Consider the following 20,621-nt stretch of genomic DNA (forward strand, 5'->3'; position numbering starts at 1 on the left):
CCAGGCGGAATCTGAAAGGAGCTGAAACGTAGATAGAACAGACTCGCCTCGACAGCGCGATGAATGAGCAGGAGTCATAGAGGAGAGAGATGAAGTGAGCCAAGAAGCGATTCTGCCATGAAAAAGATGAAAACGGGAGAGAGCAGGAGCTGAGATGCCGAGGGATGAAAAAGCCACAAAAAAGGGGGGGGGGCATCACGACGAGCGCTGTCTGGCTACTACATGCAGAGACAGTGAGGTGCAGACACAGCCAAGATCCTGTAAAAACCATTTAATTTGCTGCATGTACCATTTAATAATAAAACTTAATATCGTTGGCAAAAACAAACGTGGTCCAAGTTATGACTGCCCCAGTGCCGCCGAGCAGCAGTGCTGCTTCTCTTGAAATAGAAGCACAGCAAAACCGTCGCTCTTCGCAGTAAACAGGATGTTTTTTCTATTCATACTGAAAGTGTAATGTGTATTCCTGTTTAGTGGCTCCAGGCAACCTCCCCGTAGAGCAGCAGCTATCACCCACAGTCGAGGCATAGAGGCAGGCATTAGACGGCTCCCCCTCAGGGGTCTCATTCGCTTCAAGTGTCCATTCTTCTGTATTAATGGAGCACTGATGTTGAAATATAAAAAATGTACAGCAAGACCTCTACAGCCAGGAGTCTGGTCGTCCGCACGTCTGTACGTTAAAGATCCCCTCCAGTTACGTTCTGAGATGAAATACTGCATAATTTATGTCTGATCTGTTTTCTTCCTCAGAAACAATTAATACTGCATCACGTTTACTCGCCTGGGTGACCCTGTAGGTGACATTTGACCGCCAGAATTTTTTTTTTAGTTAATTGATTCCCAGTGAACACTTGAGCCAAATTGGACAGAACATGATATTTCAGGATTGCCTTGAGAAAATTAACAGATGGGGCAGATGTTGTGTACATGTGATGGGAAAGGTGACCACTAAAAACCATAGACGACCATAAAATAAAACTTCTAAATGGTCATGGGGGATTTCTGGGGGAGTCTGTATCTTAAGATGTTTTTGTAAGTCTGCAGAATGCGATGTATGAAGGCAGGACGTCGCTACAGATTCAATCGGTGAATTGCAGTCGATTCTGATAAATCACGCCGCCGTATCATGGACGTCTGAGGCACATTGGATACAATCCTCTTAAGAATCCCTCACGGTGGTCCAGAGATAACGGCTTCAACAAGAACAGGACAGACGACACAAAAACGTCCACGGAGGCACAAAAATTTACACTTTTGATTTTGGCTGGTAAGAAATGATATTCACTTTTACCCCATTAACAATACAGAATATACAAATCATCAAACATTAAAGTTTGAAGACTTGAGTCTCTGAATGTGGGCTGGAGGCGTAGAGTATTTACTCCTCCAGCAGACGACTGTGAAAGAAGATGTTGTCAAACTCTGCTCTTTCATCTCTCCGCACAGCGAAGCAGAAACCGCCAGCTAAAGGAACAATACCCAAAACACATATTTGAGGTCCCCACAAGCTATTTTTGAATAGAAGGGGGCTTCAAGTATAGAGCTGGAACCAGGAGGCATTTGGTTCCATTAGCATAGAGAATGGAAACAGGGAAGCAGCTAAGCTAGACGACCAAGAATAAAACCAGAGGGCACTCAGAGCGCGGCCCTCTGCCAAGGCGATGTGATGCATGTAATCTTGCTGTAAATGGTGGAATATTTCACCACGTTAAAACAGATCTGTTCTAAAATCATCATTTGTGTTTTGAGGAGCAAGGATTGACCATGACGGGCCAGGACTATATAGTACAGTGAAACTTCATATCAAAAATCCAAAACCATTTCTCACTGTAACCAATTTAACGTGGAGGCGACATCAGACGCCGTGCATTTGAGCTGCGTGGGTTTGAGCAAATACTGCAGCCAACATTGCTGACGAATGTGTGCATGAAACAAAGGTTCAAGTGTACCAAGTTCTCCATGTTAGATGTGCTTGTGTTTTTTCCTCATGATACAAGTTCCAACATCAAACTGTTCCCGCACATAAAAGCAGATCCTCCAGGTTTTCTGGATTACGCTCGTCTCCTATCAGAGTAATCTGATGAGATAAAGGAGGGATGTTAGAGGACAATCAAGCACTCACACACAAAGGCTTTTTTTCCACATCTGAAGCAGAGTTAGAGAAATGGAACGTGGGAATCCACCTGGTGCACTAAAGTTTCTCATTTCCTCACACACACACACACACACACACACACAATTCCATTCTCCATTTGGCATCTGTTCATTTTCTGCTGGTTGGTATTCTACCTCATCATTCCCGCTCCAGCTGCCTGGAAAACATGACGGCATCTCAAGAGCTTCACCAGGACCAGGGTCTCCCCTCCTGCTGTGTGGCCCACTAACACTGCCTCTGGCTGGACTCCGCCAGCTCCAGATGTCCTTGCCTCAATCGCAGAGTTTCTCCAGATGAAGGTGTGTGTGTGTGTGTGTGTGTGTGCCACCATAACTGCCAGACTTGGGGGTAGAAAATGCCGGACTAATCTCGTCTCCATATGCTCAAAGTATTTGCTCTGTGTTTTCTTTACAATCAGCTGAAAAATCTAACACCCCCCCCCACACACACACACACACACACACCAAAGACGTGCGTTTACAGATCTGAGCCTCTGAAAAATCAGCTATTTGAAGATAAACACAGTTTTAGTGTTTAAATGAGATCAGGTAAACCAAGGTAGGCCATCACTTCAAACAACACTCCGTCCAAAAAGTCCATCTCGCCTTTCAAGTCCTTACAAATAAGAGAAAAGTACAGCGCCTGACCAGCTGACCACATATAAAACAAGAGGATCAAGACATGCAAGTCCCAGCTCAGGTCCTGACCTTCGGTGGACCCTTGAGGACTCCTACTCACAAGTAAGCTGACCTTAGCTTGCATGCTAATAGATGCTTGGAGGCCTTACATATCGTAACTAATTTAGCAATACAATGTTTTGGGGTTTTTTTTAAACCAATGTGAGTGACAAGAAAAACAGAAGTGTGAGCAGGAGAGTTGGTTGAGATACGGTCACACATTTGTAGGCGCGGCTTCATACCCAAAGTTCCAGGGGCGGTTTGAAGGCACGGAGAAGTTTACTGAGCTCTTGATGATCTCTGGAGAGACGTTTATGCTGAGTGAGGCTGACTTAAGCTCAATGACATCACCGTCAACACATTCGCAGCTTCAGGCTGGAATATAAAACGTCAGGATGGACCACGAGACCCAGGCAGGAAGTCGAGTGGCGTGTTCTTGAACATGAACCAATAGAACGCAAATATCATCTCATGTTTATGCTTCCTAAAGTGGGCAGCTCACTCACATTTTATTCCATCCATCCATCGTCGTCTTCCGCTTATTCCTTACTAGTAAGGGTCGCGGGGGGGTGGAGCCTATCCCAGCATCTACGGGTGAGAGGCGGGGACAGACCCTGGACAGGTCGCCAGTCCATCGCAGGGCCAACATACAGAGACGAACAACCATTCACACTCACATTCATACCTACGGTCAAATTAGAGAATCAATCAGCCTCGTCCCCAAATTGCATGTCTTTGGACTGTGGGAGGAAGCTGGAGTACCAGAGAGAACCCAGCAGGAACAGGGAGAACATGGAGACTCCACACAGAAAGATCCCGCGCCTGAGCCGGGACTCGAACCCGGAACCTTCTTGCTGTGAGGCCACAGTGACGACCACTGCTCCACCGTGCAGCCACATTTTATTCCATAACATGAAATATCTTAAAACTCACCTCAACCACCAAACTGATTTCAGGTATTTAACCAAAACCCATTGGCTTCCAGACTGAAAGAATCACATTTTAAGACACTCCATAATACACACACACACACACACACACACTTCCTCATTAGCTTTATGACTTCCCATAATTTTATGAGCCTTCTTGTTGTTATGATAATAGTTTTAACATCAGCATGTGGGGCATCTCTGCATCCTAATGAACGCGCATGAGCGGCACATTCACGCACAGACAAGGCTTTTATTGTACAGATGGGGGGGAACTCGATATAATAAAACACACGGACGCAGCAGGATCGCATTTAATCTCACAACCTCATCTGGAGGCCCTTTGTAGTCTGGGCTTTGTAGTGCACATCAATGCTCAACGCTGAGCATCAACCACAGCTAAAACTTGATGTAGGATGTAATAAAAGTTTAGAGAGTGTATTATAAAGAACATGATGAGCAGATAAGTCCTGCCGGGGGAATTGATGATGCATGAGCTGAATGGAGAGTGTTTGATAGCTCGTCTCAGTGAAGGATGCTCTGAGGAGTCGGGGTCATCCAGGATACAGTCATGTATAATACCTGAACAGGCCTGGGAAGGTGATGGATTCCCCCTCACCATCTCCTCCTGAACCCTTTCCATCATGCGGTTATGATATTACCAGAGCGTGACATGAACAATGCTCCTTATTTTTGCCTGAACACAAGAGAATCAAACATTGTAAAGGCTTTGCCCAACTCAGATTTGGCGGCTCAATGCCACGGTCAACCTCAGCTACTTCAACGTACGTGTCTCGCCAGGTCAGCGCTCACAGGCACAAGTCAGGTAAGAAAATTTTAGATCTTACAATGAACATGAGCCGTCGTCGAAGTGGCGGAGTGATGCGAATAAACCAGGTCACGTAGTGCACATTCAGTAGAGGCCAGTCCAGGGCCGCGTTACGATGGCTGGAACAGTCTCGCCTACAAAAGCGGCAAATCTGGAAGAGAGAAATAAATTTCCCAGCTTGAAGAATCTTTGTGACTTGGGTCTATGACAGATGATTAGACTCAGTGACTTTTGGGGGCCGCCCTACTTCTCCCCTGGGTTTGTGCAGGTCAAAGTGTCTACACTCGGGGTTGTGGGAAGTGAAAACGCTGGTTGTCTTTTAAATTCAGCTGTTGTGGCGATGAGGTCGGGACTCTCTCAGGGAAAAGCAACTCAGCGACTGGAAGTTTTGTTCCCGAAACAAGAGGAGGAAGCCCAAGTGAAGAGATGGCATTTAAGCAGCCAAGCGTGCGCCTTCTGCTGAATGACAACACTCATCATTTACTATAAACGCCATTTTCCAGAGAGATCATCGCTTCTTTGAAGGGAGCATTCAGGAAAAGATGGAAATGAACTGGAAAAAAATGCACTACGGTGTTTCAAATCAGCAAAACAACACGGACGGCACAGTGCAGCATCTCTGAACTTTTAAGAGACCTTAACACAAACAACCTCTACTTTTGCAAGAAATAATCTGTATTTGACTGTGCATAAACAACTTAATTAAATCCTTCGCCTTCGTTACCCCTTGAAATGCCAGTTTTGTTCCTTGCCCCTCATTTAGAATTCATATAAAAAGGATGGCCTCATGTCAAATACTCACTCAGCAACCACGAGTGTCTGTGCTACTGATCCGACTCATTTTCCCCTCAGAAATAAAAAAGTACAACAACAACAACAACAACAAACCTTGATGGATGGTGAAGCAGTGCGATGAATTGTACCTTTGTAGTCTAACCTTATTTCCAACACCAGTCCCTTAGTGGGCACTGACATCAGGAATATCATCAATATTCACATTTCAGTTTGGGAAAAATTGGGGGGTAAAATGGGAAAGTTGATGGAGGCTGTCGCAAATATAGTTTTAAGACAATTCGGAATTTGACCGTCGTAAATCTGCATTGATGCACTCTATCACGCCTGTCCATCAAAGCAGGGTCACTCAAATGAAAGAAGAAACACAGGGACCACAACAAGAATGACGACATGAACACATGTCAGTCAGGAGCAGTCACGTCCCAAACAGCTGTGAATGGAAGAAATAAGTAGAAACCTGGACTGAGAGTCACTTCAGGAACAGAAACCTCTGTAAGAGACCTAAAGGCGTAAAATACAACCACCTCAGTGTGATGAGAGCACAGAATTAGCATCAGACATTAGCATCAAGGCAGCACAGCAGCACTTCCACTGCTACTTTAGCTGAGCAACATGACCAATTCTTACCCACCCAAATACTGCAAGTGAATGAATGAATCTAAGACATTTAGTTTTACAGTAAAATCAGCTACAATCACATCACCCGCAAGCCCTTAAACCCCCAGCAGCATCGCATGCACACACACAGTTAGCAAACCCGTAGAATACTTACTAGAATGCTAGCTAGCGTGATGACTAGCATGACGGCTACCTGATGGCTAACAGGCGAACCGAGTCCGACTGGCTATCCCTTCAGTGTGGTCCGGTACTCCCGGTCACAGGTGTGTGATTAAGCTCAGGTAATCGCCGCGCAGGTACGTAAGGTCAGTTAAATATTCCCGCCTGTATTCACACGCAGCTGTGATTGGTGGAGACAGATATACGTCACAGATGGTGGAAGCTGATTGGCACAAACTTCCCCTCAAAGTCACGACAGCCGAGCAAACCACAACATGTATCCAGAAAGTTCCGCCTGATCCTCCTCCATCCATCGTCATCTTCCGCTTATTCCTACACATTAAGGGTCGCGGGGGGGGGGGGGGGGGGGGGGTGGAGCCTATCGCAGCGTCAACGGGTGAGAGGCGGGGTTCACCCTGGACAGGTCGCCAGTCCATCGCAGGGCCAACATAGAGAGACCAACAACCATTCACACTCACATTCATACCTACGGTCAATTTAGAGTATCAATCAGCCTCGTCCCCAAATTGCATGTCTTTGGACGGTGGGAGGAAGCCGGAGTACTCGGAGAGAACCCACGTAGACACGGGGAGAACATGGAGACTCACACAGAAAGATACCGCGTCCGAGCCGGGACTCGAACCCGGAACCTTCTTGCTGTGAGGCCAGTGACGACCACTGCACCACCGTGCAGCCCCGCCTGAGCATCCTGTTAATGAAAAATAACAGTTTAGAGAGATGAATGAAATCCTGGAGGAAACATTGCAGGACTCGAATCTCTGGATAAACAATTTCAATTCATTTATTTAAATAAATATTATCATCATTATCAATTGTAAAAATGTATCATGAAAGTATTATTATAATTATTATTAGTTATTGTTGTTATTATTTACTCAGGCTGGTACTAAGACTTCAAATTGATATCAAGATTTCACCCTTTTACCTTGATTATGAAAAGTAATTTAGTATTTTACATACTTTTTTAACCTTGTCTTCATAGTTTTCTGTCCTTTAAATGTACGAAAATAATATGTACTGGTGTAGAGGTGGTGTACTGGTGTAGAGGTGGTGTACTGGTGTAGAGGTGGTGTACTGGTTTAGAGGTGGTGTACTGGTGCCTCTAGGCCCACCGTGTGTTTAATCCTCCACCAACAAAGTCCACATCTCCAGGTCTGCTGCTTGCAAGCAACGTGACGACGGTTTGGTTGCTGTTGCACCATCAGATATGGCGAGAGTGCAGCAAAAGGCTCGACTGGTTCAACTTCCTTCCTGTTGACTTTGCGGCTTCTCTCATCACATCCATGGATCTCCAGAACATTCTCTCTAAATCCTCTCACTTTCTTTACCTGTCAGAGTGAAGCCGCTGGTCTATAATTAGCACGCTGGCGTTCCTACACACCTGCATGTGTGGGTGCTAATGAAAGCGCCATCTGCATGTGTGGGTGTGTGGGTGCATCCAGGTGTTGAAGGCAGCTGACAGTTACTGTCGAGCGCCCCCACCCCCACATCCAACCAGGTTTTCAGAATATTGCTCACATCCTGATTTCGATAGATTTGCTTCTGCAGAGGAGCTCGAGTTGAACTTTCAGAGGGATCACACAAAACCTCCAGGGCTGAATTTCTTAAGTTTAGTTAATGGAGGGTTGAGGAATGGAAGCTCTTCACTTTAAAAACAGATATCTATTTTTTTGCTAATATCACAGATCACATCATGTTACATTTGCATAAACTGAGATGTATTATTTTCTATAAGTGTTCCTGAAGAGGAAACTATTTTGTTTCTTGCGCTTTTCAACCTTGATTCTCCCTGAAAATTTGACAAATGACTGAAAAACTCCTCCCCGTGACCGCGGTGGCCTCTGGTCCTCAACAGGTGTATTTTGTGTTCCTACTTCCTTGTGTTCAGGTATTTGTTGCTGAGTTCATCAGCTGTAGCTCAATAAACTCAAGTTTATTGAGTGCATGCATGCAAGTGCGTGTGTGTGTGTGTGTGTGTGTGTGTGTGTGTGTGTGTATGTGAGGAAAGAAAGAGATGACTGCAAGTCATTACAGAACTCCACGGGGTGTACCTGGTGATAACTGAAGCCGATAGATTATACAAGCAACAGCCCCAGCCAGATGGAAACACACACACCCACACACACACACAGCAGGAAAGCATTACAGTCACATAAACACAAACGCTCCATGTACACACACGGCATGAACCATTTAAGTTGTTTTCTTACAAAGAACCCGGACGTTCGTCCTACTGAGGTAAACGTGTTGCTTGAGCAACTAACATCAGGTCATGGATGACCAACAGATCTGCTCACTGGTGGTTAAAAGTTTAATCCACACATATTGACACAATCTTGTCTTGTTTTTCCTTTTTAAGATTGAATATTGGTATTTACACATAGGAGAAGTATTTTCATGAGCCATTTGAACTTCGTCTTTCTTGTGCAATGTCCAAGCTTTTTTGTTTAAACTGCCACATTGTGCATCCATTTATCTGTGGAAATTAAAATGGAGACTCTGCGATTGTACATTTGAAAAATCGACACACGCCCTTACCTCTCAAACCGAGAACCCACTTTTCTCTGTCAACAGATTCTGACACCTTTAAAACTGCAAGGAGGTTTTCTAAAAGTCAATCTTCAGAATCCCAAAACACAATTTGCAGAAGGGTAAAAGGCGACAGGGAAACTGGGTTTGTAAAAGTAGGCGTGCATGTATGGACGAGGACCCTTTCTGATTGAACTTCCTCTGAAAAGCATCGACTCTCGTCCAGTGTAGTGTGCGGTAGCATGGAGGTGTTTTTGTAGTCTAACAGGAAGTTAGCATTTCCAGTGGTTCCCTCCACAAAAAAAACAATGGGACTGTTCCACTGGATTTAGCATTAATACGTAAAATTTGATCCTTTGCGAACAACTTTTTGAAACTTTCACATTTTGCTCTTTAATAGCGTCTCCACTAATCAACACCACTTTGATGATGCTAATGATGAATGCAAGTGTTAAAAATGCAAAGCTAACGTTAGCCTATGATGGAATACCATGGTCACATGACTTCAACATCACCACGAAGCTTCTCGCTTCTTCTGTTTTCACCTCGATGACCTGTAGTGTCCTGGACAACCTCGGAGGTCTCCATTGGCCGGCTGCTAGCCATAGGAAGCGTACGGCATCCACAAGCGTGACATTTCCAGACTTATTTGATGCCGTAGAACAAAACATACATGAAGCTATGATGAACCACAGACCTTCTTTCAGGGGAAAAAAAAAAACCCCAAACAAAAACCCTTTGAGTTTTAGGACTCATTTCTTTAACCTGATGAAAAAGCAAAAATATCATTTCTCTTCCACTGCTTGGCTGAAGTCACCTTGGTGGAGCTTTGCGCCCCCAAGTGCCCCCCGGCTAACATCTACCTGAGCCAATTACAAAGTTACAATACTTTTGAGTGGCTTTTTTGTTTCTCTACCCTCCACTGCTGCTGAGTGTTAAGTAGATTGGATAGAGAGAAGTGAGCACAGACACACACACACACACACGTGCGCGCGCTCTCCTTCATTTGGTGTCAATTCTCTGCAATTACGGCTGCAGCAGGATGTGAGTAGGTGTCACTACATTTTTCAGTTCTGCTCTGAGTCTCAAAACATCTCATTAAAATCTGCTGCCAGTCTCGTCTGTAGTTGTGAAGTTCAGATGGAAACATCACACAGAAAACTTCTGGTGCAGTGAACAATGAACTTCCTGTCAGTAACGCAACACTATCGCCTGATTCGTGTCTTACAGGTTGTGGATGCTGCTGCTTGCTAGCTTCCTTTCTGCTCAAGTGGCTGCATGGCAATCGGCCAAACCTCCACGTCCGCCTCCCGTGGCCCATAAGGCCATTCTGCTGCCAGGTCCCATGTGAGACAGGAAGTGTGGCCCTATGGACAGTGACCTCACCGCAGGAAGAGAGCGGAGGGTGTGTCTTTGTGCTGAAAAACACGCATTTTAACATCTTTTAACATGTTTAAGAGCAATTTTAATGTGTACATGTCCAGCATGGCTTGTTAACACACTCAACTAGAGGTGAACACACAACACAAATGTATAAAATTTTCTACAGGAAAAAAACCCAAACAACTAATTGGAATGTTATTAACAAAAATATCATTCTAGATGATGTCATCAAGTTCTGAGAGAAAAAAAACAATGCAAAAAATCAAATCAAAATAAGACAATTAATCAGACAAACAATAAAATCATCTCCTTTGATTGTTCTCCCAGTGAGGTTTTTCTAAAAGTCACTGAACCGTTAAGTAGTGATCAAAGAGGAGCGATGGTCGGACCAGAACCATCGACGCTGCAGTCACAGGATGAAAAGTCTCTCAGGAAGAGTCACAGAAAGCTGCGGCAGCTGGTCGGCCGACGTGGACGCTCAGCCACCTTCTCTGTCTCACCGCCGTGGTGAATGAATGATGAGTGGTGCTTCACAACGAGTGGTTTCATCTCACTCTGGGAAGAGCGTCCACACAACCCACAACCCTCCGGGGTTCCAGGCATCAGCTGAACCAGCATGTAAGTCACGTTCCACATTTGATTCTTCTTCTCTGATCTTTTCAGTCTGATCTGGATTTCAAGGTACAGTTCGGCTTCTGAACGAGGCTGATGAAACGACTTTTTGAGGCTGGTGCTTATGAAGCAGTGAGGGGAGACATTTTGACAACCGGGATCTAAAAAGCATGGGGCAGACGGTGTGAAGACAACCTGCAGGATAGTTGACACCTTCATGATTAAACTGACAAACAGAAAATCAACATGGGTAACTGGCCGCAACGTAAAGGACCATTCCAGTATTGTTCAACCTCTTTCGCTTTGAGTTGAAATGATTGATTGCCTGATTGATTGAAAGAGAGGATCCATGCAGGCCCTGCCACTGAGGTTCCTCTTTCTGTGACAGTGTTGCAGAACTTTGATGTGGACAATTGTACGATAACATTATGTTGCAGCCATTCTGAGGTCGCCGGTCATTATGTTCCAACTCGATACAGGAAAAATTTGAAAAGCGTTGGTCCTTATCGACCGAAACACATGAGAAATACTGGAGTTTCCCTTGAACGTGCAGCGTTTACAGTAAAACGTCCTGAGAGAGAAGAAGTCTGACACTTCAACCTTAAGCTGTGAAGGAAGCATCGGCAACCTGCGCTCCTGTAAAACCTGACAGTGTTTCGAAGCAAGTGTCAACATACTGCTGAGCTGAGCTTCACAAGCAGGCGGATCTAAAAACAGAGAGGCTGGACTCGCTTCCTCCCCGGGGGAAAGACAATAATGTGTTTGTGAATGTGAGTGTGTATTAGAGAGAGAAAATAGAGGGGGAAGTGAAAGAGGAGGCCATTGTTGTTATTATGATCCCCTTGGGCTTAGAGGGCTGGGCTGGGCATGCTGGGGGGATGGTGGGTGGGGACTGAGAGATTTACAGTCTGTAGAGGGAAAACCGACCTCACTTACGGAGAGTGGAGCTGATTAACTGAACCCGTCGGACAGGCCTGCTCATGCCTGCTCTCAGACATGCATCTGTCATAAGCTAGCCTGCGAAGCTGCAATAAATCTGATCGCTGTCAGTGTCACAGAGGTCTGAAGATGATACTTCATCCAAAAACTGTATTTTGGCTTTCCAGTATGCACAAATAAGACAGTGGTTTCCCTCCTGTATTACTTCTTTTTGATCCCTGATAGCAAAAAAATTTTTTTTAAAAAGACCCAGCCACGTGCCACGTACATGTAGCTTGCAGCTAATGCAACTGACGGCTACAATGGCGAAACTGTCCTAAGTGGACGGTTTTACAAACTCTCAAGCACATCGTCCGCTCAGTACTGCAGGACCGACCAGTGCAGCATCACTTCAAACATCTGAGTCGCTCACATTCAGGTGTGCTCCACTTCTTAAACGCTGAAGCGGTTATTTTAGCTTTGAAGCTAGCGACTCCCTGTTGCGCTTGATGATGAGTCACTCGTTCGCTGATGTGTCAGCAGGACCAATGGAAGCGCAGGACAGGATGGATGTGGGGCAGCTTTTAACGCTGATTAGCAGCGTCTGCAGCACACACACACCCCCAACCTTGGATGGACACACAACACCGTTTCCCAGCAACCAACATTTCAGTGCAAGTGTCCCGATAGCTTTAGCTCTTAACCCTGAACTCAACCCGCTCCCCCCCCCCACCAAACAGGAGGCAGCGGCGTTGTGTATCAGCTCGGCCTGTCAACTCATGGCAGCTGCTTCCAGGAGCGCTGGTGTCAATAGGCTTTAAAATATGAAGCCGGGGAAATACGCAGCTCAGCGCTAGCATTCCTGAAACGGGCCTGTCACCTACTGTAAGCTAAAGTTTCCCCTCTGGCTGGCTCGGCTGTTGAGGAGAATTTGGGTCAAATCGGCCGTTGCCAGGAGGACAGAGTGAATCAAAGCCCCCTCGCTCTCTCTCCTCACCCCTCCTTGCTCCTGAGATCCAAACCCTGCAAGCTCATGGAGTTGAGGTCAGCCTCCCTCGCTCCTTCCTCCCCCCTTTCCTTGTCTCAGCTGCCGGATATGTGCGCCCCCCCCCCCCCCCCCCCCACACACACACACACACACACATCTGTGTAACCTGAGCCGGGTGAGCCGAACCCCCTCTGGTCATTGCATGTCTTAATGCAGCCTCAGATGAGCCTTCCTCCCATTCACACCACATTCGAGGTCATGCTCTGAAATGGTATTTTCTGAGTGGAGAGATGATCAAATGAGGTCAATCACAGCTTCCATTGTTGCTCGCTTTGTTCACACAAGACAGAAAACGTATTTCAAAAGGAAACAATATGGACTTTGACAGATGAGTTTCTTTTGTCTCTCCCACCGAACCACCACGCTTCCACTCACTGTGTCCTTCAGCTCACAGGCCGCTCACACCTGGAATTAACGCTCACGGGTAACTCTCCAATTCTAGTCGTAAAGGTCACCCGACTCATCAGCCAGTTTTACACATAGATTCAAAATGACCCCACTGTTACGCCAGTGTGCTTGTTCGCAGTGGCCAGAACAAAGCCGGTGTTATTCCACCCCAGCACGTGAACGACATAGCATCCCATTGTTTCTAATTTGGCTTGGTTACTACCTACGCTGCCAACTGAGAGGCAGAACAACCTTCCCCTCAACCCCTCTTTTAAAAAGACGGAGAGACGTTACAGTGTAATATTCCCGCCTCGAACAGTTTAAAAAAACAAAGCGATATGGATCCAGTCAGAACACTCATTTTAGCAGTGGAAGTGGGAAGATTTATCATTTCTGAACAGTTTTACTTGTTTTGTCCTTTTTTTTCCTAAGCAGTCGTTTGCCATTAGCTTCAAGCTAACTGTAAGTGGCTGGCTCTTTCTACATTCTGGATGCATAAAGCGCAGCAATGACAAAATGTCTTTGAGAGCTTCAGGTATCCCAGGTGAACGTCTCACCAGGGTCTATTTCTGTTGCCTGCTCTAAGGAATTAGAAGCAATGGCTGCATGAACCAGTTGGAAAAATACACGAAAAATAAAGAAAACTACTAAAAAACTTTTGTCAATGATTCCCAGAGGAGAAAACACCGGTGCGAGCCTTCAGTGCAGGAGGACTAAATGAGACGGTCTGATGGACTTTTTCCTTCTGGCTTATCTTTGTTCTTGTGAGATAAAAGAAAGCGGGAGTGTTTTGGTTGAAGGAGTTCAAGGTTGAGTTTGGGGTCACTGCAGGTTAACAGCATTTGCTCACACACCTGCTGTGCTTTAATGAAGAGGATTAGTCCGTGTTCCCCAGATCCACGTCCTGGCCCGAGCCCACCCTGGCGCTCACAGCCCCGCCATCTTCACAACAGGAAGGTCAACAATGAGTTTTCTGGATTTGTTCTTTTAAAAAGCACCAGCAATAAAAAAGTCCATTAGAATCTACACGGCACATTAACCCCTCGGTGTGACCGCGGCGTTGTTCTGTTACATCCTGCTGAAGGCCACGGCTTCGCTTTGTTTCATGAGACACGCGCGGATGCAGTGAATGATCTCTTTTATGTGTTATTTCACAGTAAACTGACTTTCTGAATCAGCCATTGGTCTGTTTCCTCTGTGGCACAAAGGAAAAGATCTCAGTGCAGAGAGAGGAGGCGCTCGGAGGAGAAGCCACATAAACTTCAGGGAAGAGGTCCCTTTTAAAGTCTGTTTACACCATCGGCCAAAGAGCTCTTCAGTGGTTCCCAAATAAGGGAATGAAATGAGTCACAACTACTGTCTGACTGTGCGAGCAAAGATACAGAAAGAAACCCGCCGGTCAGTTTGAGCTTAAGGGTTATTAAGGGTTTACTTCAACTTGGCTCTTGCTCTCTAGTTATAGTCATTTATATTAAGAGTGATATAAGAATCTTTTGTTTTTCTTGAGTTCTCTCCTCCAACTTTGACTGACCAGACACTTTCTCTCAAACGGCTCATTTGATCTGTGGCCGTCTTGACTTCTTCGTGATGTTGCAGCTTTGTCGGCTATCAGGAAATGAGTTGGTGTAAACAGAGTTCTTAGAAAATCACCATAATAAGATCCAAGTTGAAATATAGGCCTTTTCAAGCCAGAGAGCAGGTTTTCAGACTCCATCAGAGGGGAGGGTCATCTCTGGGCTCACAGATACTTATTTATGTAAACTACAACCACTTCTGTCCTTCTCCACCTTGACCCAATGACAAAAGGTGCTTTCTGACCCAAGAAGCATTTTCATTGTTCTCCGGACTGCTGGAGGAGCTGCTTCTTGTCTACACACAGCAGAAACTAGCAACAGTTGTAGTTCTTGGGGCTGGGATTCAAGGACTCAGGTCCTGCTTCACGGTAGCTACTTTCCCAGCAGAGGAGGAACTCAGAGACGCAAGTGTATGATGACTGATCAAACACACGAGCCGCCATAGCACCCAATATCAGTGGTGAGCTTTGATTTATCTGGATCCCCAAATCCATTTTCAAAACGTTCCTTAAGAACTTGTCATTGACAGAACAACAACTTTGTATTTTTATGATGAACCCTTTTTGGTTTTGAGTTGGCAATCAGAGGGAGATAATGAATCATTAAAGTCTATCAATGTGATTTCAGTGTCTGACATCCGCAGCTGTTGTGTCACACAGAAATGATGTCGGTCGCCATCAGCGCACGTTTCTGGTTCAGCGGTTGTTTGACGGCTTCGCCTAATCACGTGACCAATACAGTTCTATGTCTGCGGTGGTCTGGTCGTGTCGCGCTGCAGTTACACCAACACAAGGTTATGGCACGGGGAATCCAGATGTGACGCACAACTAAGAATCAAGCATTACGTCGCGTCAGTGCTCCTGCCAGTGCAAACGCCAATGTTACAGTAAATACTGTTTAAAATGAGGAAGACCCAGGAAGCTACTGATGGAGGCATGATAGATAAATGTGTTCTCTAGGAATCTGTACACTGGGTAGTTCCTGGTATGAATCCCACTCCACTGAACTGCAAAGACAAAGGAAGAGATGGAGGCAGGGGAGGGATGGGAAAGCTCGGTGGACTGTGGCTGATCTTTCTCTCTCCATCTCTCTTCTTGCTCCCTCCATTTTTTTTCATTCGAGTCAACATTGATAGCATAAGCAGATGTCAAGCTATCAGAGGAAAAGCCCCGACTGAGATCAGGGGAAGGGCGGGGGGGCTGAGCAGAGGTGGGAGGGAGAGTAAAGCGGCCTTCCTGGTGTAGAAATGGTAATAACAACAACAATAAAACACAAAATGAACTAAAACAAAAACAAATAGAAGGAAAAAAACCTATGTGCAAATTTCTCTCATATAAATATACTACAGTCAATGCATTGTAGAGCACCATGGTGGTGTGACACATAACTTATGCTTCTAGTCTGAGTGTATGCATCGGTATCAGTACAGTATTTGCACGGATCTATTACCACATGTACTAAGAGTTGAGCCACTGAGCGTAGAGACAGACGGATCACAGGGAGGAGGACGTGGGCTGCTAAAGGTCTTTCAAGTTCAAAGTTCATCGTCCACTAAGGCCAAGGGTCAGACCCAGTCCTGCAGCGAGCGCTTGCAGTGCACCAGCAGCCGCGGCGCCCCTTTGCTCTGCAGTGTGTTGATGATGGCATAGATCAGCCCCAGGATGCACAGCACCAGGACCAAGGGGATGGTCACCATCAGGATGTTCATGGTCCGCTCCTCACTGTCGTCCACCTTCAGCACCACGTCCACCTCGTTGGTGTCTTCTTCGCGACCCTCAAGGTAATCTTCATCGTTGTTCGCATCCTTTCCTGCGTCGTTCTCAGTCCTGCCGCCATCATCACGGTCCTTGCCCTTGTCGCCGTCACGTCCAGCGTCCGGGTTGAACGGCGGCCGGTTCACGTCTGGTTGCTTGCGACCCGAATCAGTGTCAGTGTCTCTGTCTGGGTTCAGGTCCACAGTGCAGCCCATGAAGTCCCGCAGGATGGACTTGGGGTAGCCAGGTTCACTCTTCATGCGGTTGTTGTCAAACTTCCAGTACTTTGAGCCCTTGTAGAAGAAGGTGTAGGCTGGGGAGGACGAGGACAGGAGGACGTGTCAAAGCAAAAACAGACATATACGACTCAGGTGTGTCCGCTCAACGTCATACTTGAGCCAGCAGGTGGTTAGCTTGGCTTGTAGATTCAGATTTTCATACTATATATTGTGTCCATGAATTATGTATAAATTATAATACTTATATATATTATTTTGTTTAATCACTTAGCCGTTTGGAACTGCTGTTTTTAAAACATATGAATACTTAGAAACATGAAAAAATATCAATCCAGTGTGAAGCCCAGACCTTATTTCAGGGTTTTAACCATAAATCCCCCTGACTTTGAGACGAGGACTCGTTCCTACACCCCTCTTTTACCAGTGCGTCTTGAAAGCGCAAATTCTCAAACTCATTTCTCTTAATCTTTAGAAAAATGATCAATCGCTAACACCAAGGACAACCATTTTTTAGTTATATCTCTGAGGGCTCCATCCAAAGTGATGTGACGTATGAATGTCTGTAACACAGAGAATGCCTGGAGGTAGGATTACTCTCAGCTCCTCACTCAGCCCTGAGAAGACTCAAATTCACATCCCAACAGACTCACCAGACCCTTTCTTTCCTGACAACTGAGCGACCACGCCCCGATTCTCTGTTTCAGCCCGTCTGTCCCAACCCCCTATGCCCTTTATCACACATGCACTCAGAAACCACTCGCTCCTGTTCTCAACTCACCTCCATCATCACTGAGGAAGGCCCCCTTGGGAGCCGAGGGCACCGAGGAGCCCCAGACGCTGATTGGTTTAGGGTAGCCTCTGTCGGCTGAGCGTGACTGCTCGTTGAAGCGCCAGTACCTGCGGGGTGCAGCGGAGGAGATTGCTGTCACTATCCAGACGGACGAGGGATGGACATCCTTCTTTTTTATTGGTACTGATACCATTATTGAGACTACAACAATGTGAGTCTTGATTGATTCCACTATCCATACTTTTATATCAGGGAAAGATGACAATAAATCATTCACAGAGCTGCTTTTCTTTTTTAACATAATGTAACAAACTCTATAAAACACTGAGAAAACACAATCAGCCGCAATCAATGTCTGAAAAATCATTTCCAACACTAAAGAAAAGACATTTCTACTAAACTAAATAAATACCATGCATTACACACCAAAATCATTTCCAGCACAATGATCTTGCCTTCAAAATAAAAGCTGCAATGCTTCATTATTATGGTGTGATATTTTGTTATCAGAGCTTTGAGAGACTTATTCTGTAAAATTCGGACCTGACGTTATGCTAATCAGTCGCTTGCTAGCTGTGGTTAGCTGGCATCCCTCCGTCTCTCATTGGCTACTGTTTTGACTTAAGTATTTCTCCTCACACTACATGGAGAACTTGCTTTACCATTATTCTCGGGTCATGTCACCATTACAGTACACCATAACAATGGTTTCATGATCCAGCAATTCTGCACTAACCCAATTTATAAGACAATTACCCTTTGATACCTCACCATACCAGAGTACTGGAAAAGCAGCACTATAGATCATCATCAGCCCTGCATGGAGTCTCGTTACACACCAAACACAATTAAAGAATCTTGAGTCTCCTCTACACAAATCATGTTTTTGTTCTAATCCAAAAAAAAAAAAAATTGGAAAAAGCAGAGACATTCAACATGAGGCTCTATATTTAGGTTTAAAAACGAGCGTCGGCCTCTCTTCCTGCATGTAGAGACCGTAGATTTACAGCCTCCAGATGCTGTTGCGTGATTGTCGGACTATTATGAGTAGTCCATGAACATGAATGCCTCTGACTGCAGTGGGAGCGCCCTTGATTCTTGATGCGTGGGACTGCTTTTGTATGGGAGCTTGGTCTTTTGGGGAATATAAATCTTCCTTTACTGGAATAATTACTTTGATATTAGTATGTTGTCATTTCTGATATTTATGTTCCTATAAGGAACTTCGATAAGAAACAGGCGAAACCTCTGGTGTAGACAAAATGTCAGAGAAAAGGAATAATTCAGCACATGTATCAACAAGGCATTTTAAAGGACATAAAAAAATATTTGGCCAACATTTTTAAAAAAAGATCTTTGAGTTTAGACTGTGAGTTGCAAAACAAGGCACCCTTGCTCCAACACCAGAGCTCTTTGGGGCACTTTAAGGGAACCTTGATGAATTTTGTCGGATGGTTTGGTTCTTTTAGGATGGTGTGACCGCTCATCCAAACTTGGGTCCACATCAAAAAGGCAAACTCTGGTCCGCACCGGGTCCACATAACTTACACACCTATACTTTGGTGGACTCGTGCGGTACAAGAGTGAGGTTGCAACAAATTGGCACGTTTGGTCCGGTTCACTTTGTCAATCCACCAAACACTGTAGACTAACATCATGTGGTCAGAATTGAGACCGCCTGCCCAAATGAACCAGAATGTCTGACCAAACGCTCAATGGTTGGTTCAAAATGGACTAAAGAGCTCAGACGTGACAGCAAACCGGGCTAAAAGTATGACGTGACCCAAAAAACACTGTGTTGTGGGTCACGTGTTCATTTTATCATGTACATTAACATACATTGAGACGGTGAGGAAGGAGGAAGCAGAGGAGGAAGTTTTCTCTTGTTTTTCGTGCTAAAGCAGGAGTATGAATGGGGATGAATTAAAAGTACAAAATGGAAAAGAGTATGAAGCCATGTCGCAGACTTGATGTCATGAAGACGCCCCCAGTGAATTCTGCTGGCCTCTGTAGTCTGTCCATGTGAAGTTTGTTCAGTGCTTGAGGCCAAACGCAGCCCAAAGTATGAAAATGCTCCTTAGTTAGCAGGGAAGGTGGAGGGGTTTCTGGCAGGCTACATTACCGGTCTCCTTGAAAGAAGTAGGTGTAGCCTGACGGCTCCCACCAGATGGCCGCATCTATTCGGTCGTAGGGAATGTCTTGGCCGTAATCGACCAGCTCCTGTGGATAGCCTGGTTCCAGGTTAGCCTCCCGGAAAAGCCAGAACCTGTGTCCTAGAGAGAGGAGAAGAACAGAGATGACTGATCTTTTCAGTTCATACATCAATACTTTTAGTATCTGCTTAAAAGCCCGACACTTGAGAACTCTAAAAAACATCATCCTGTAAAACATGTAGTCACACAGATGTCTACATACACACTAACATACACACTCCAGCAGGCACAGACATGCCCGTGACGTTTGTTGGCGCGCAACGAGAAACAATGAAAAACAATATGACCAATCATTTACACACACTTGTAAATTATATGAACGCAATAATGGTTTGCTGGCAGGCGATCAGGAAACCCAGCCGCAGCCGGAGCGACAGCAGACTGAGGAGTTTGGGTTTGGCTTGCAATCATCAATGAGGAGCGGCTTGTCTCATGTTGGGCTAAAGCCGATCTCTCGCTAAAGGGAAGGTTTTATTGTTGTTTGCTACAGGATGTGAGACAGGGGGACTCCATTCCTCCTGCACCATTGCGTCTCTCTTGGCCTCAATCCTTCATCCCCTCCCGCCTCCCCTCACGCTCACCCACCTCTGGCCCCTAACTCCTCATTTAAAGCGAAAGCTCCACACTCAGCATCTGGAGAGAACAACAAGTTGACGCGATGCTTCCCAGGACTCCAGCTGGGATGTAAAATCCCAGGACATATTCCATGACTTTCAATAACTGCAGTGCAGTGGAGTGCTTCAAGTTTTGATTGCTTCCTGCTGGGTAACAGTTGTCCATTTTCAGGGATAAACAGTGGAGTTTATATTACAGTTGGGCTTACGTTTGATCAAAAGAGCTGAATATCCCAGTACAGTCACTCTAAAATGATGAACCCTGAAGTTACCGGGTACTGTCATACTTGGCATGTCCGGATTACTCCCTGGAAAATCCATTTTATTCCACATTTTTATGCCCCCACTGCCGTAGGCCTGTTTTCATATCCGTCTCT

The 20,621-nt window shown here is 45.5% G+C and overlaps 1 protein-coding gene and 1 long non-coding RNA gene across 8 annotated transcripts in view; both read right to left on the reverse strand.

Annotated features, from left to right (window-relative positions):
- LOC147269768 (uncharacterized) overlaps positions 1–6,475 on the reverse strand; it is a 48,555-nt gene extending 42,080 nt beyond the window's left edge. For 3 of the 5 annotated variants that reach the window (XR_015110770.1, XR_015110769.1, XR_015110766.1), the window contains exons 1-2: positions 6,158–6,475; positions 4,610–4,741 (exon numbers count right to left, since the gene is read on the reverse strand). This is a non-coding gene — a long non-coding RNA (uncharacterized LOC147269768). The remainder of the gene's footprint in view (positions 1–4,609; positions 4,742–6,157) is intronic. The other 2 variants (XR_015110771.1, XR_015110768.1) reach the window with 1 other exon arrangement.
- Positions 6,476–12,763: 6,288 nt separating this feature from the next.
- The window catches only part of mmp15b (matrix metallopeptidase 15b), a 35,907-nt gene continuing 28,049 nt past the window's right edge, over positions 12,764–20,621 (reverse strand). For all 3 annotated transcript variants that reach the window (XM_086190575.1, XM_086190591.1, XM_086190581.1), the window contains exons 9-11: positions 19,540–19,690; positions 17,406–17,524; positions 12,764–16,701 (exon numbers count right to left, since the gene is read on the reverse strand). In XM_086190575.1, the coding sequence (XP_086046701.1) occupies positions 16,199–16,701; positions 17,406–17,524; positions 19,540–19,690 (773 nt within the window). In that variant the 3' untranslated portion in view covers positions 12,764–16,198. The remainder of the gene's footprint in view (positions 16,702–17,405; positions 17,525–19,539; positions 19,691–20,621) is intronic.

This window comes from Aulostomus chinensis, chromosome 2 (assembly GCF_037954235.1).
Source record: "Aulostomus chinensis isolate RoL2024-O1b breed Wild chromosome 2, RoL_Achi_v1.0, whole genome shotgun sequence".
Lineage (NCBI taxonomy): Eukaryota > Metazoa > Chordata > Actinopteri > Syngnathiformes > Aulostomidae > Aulostomus > Aulostomus chinensis.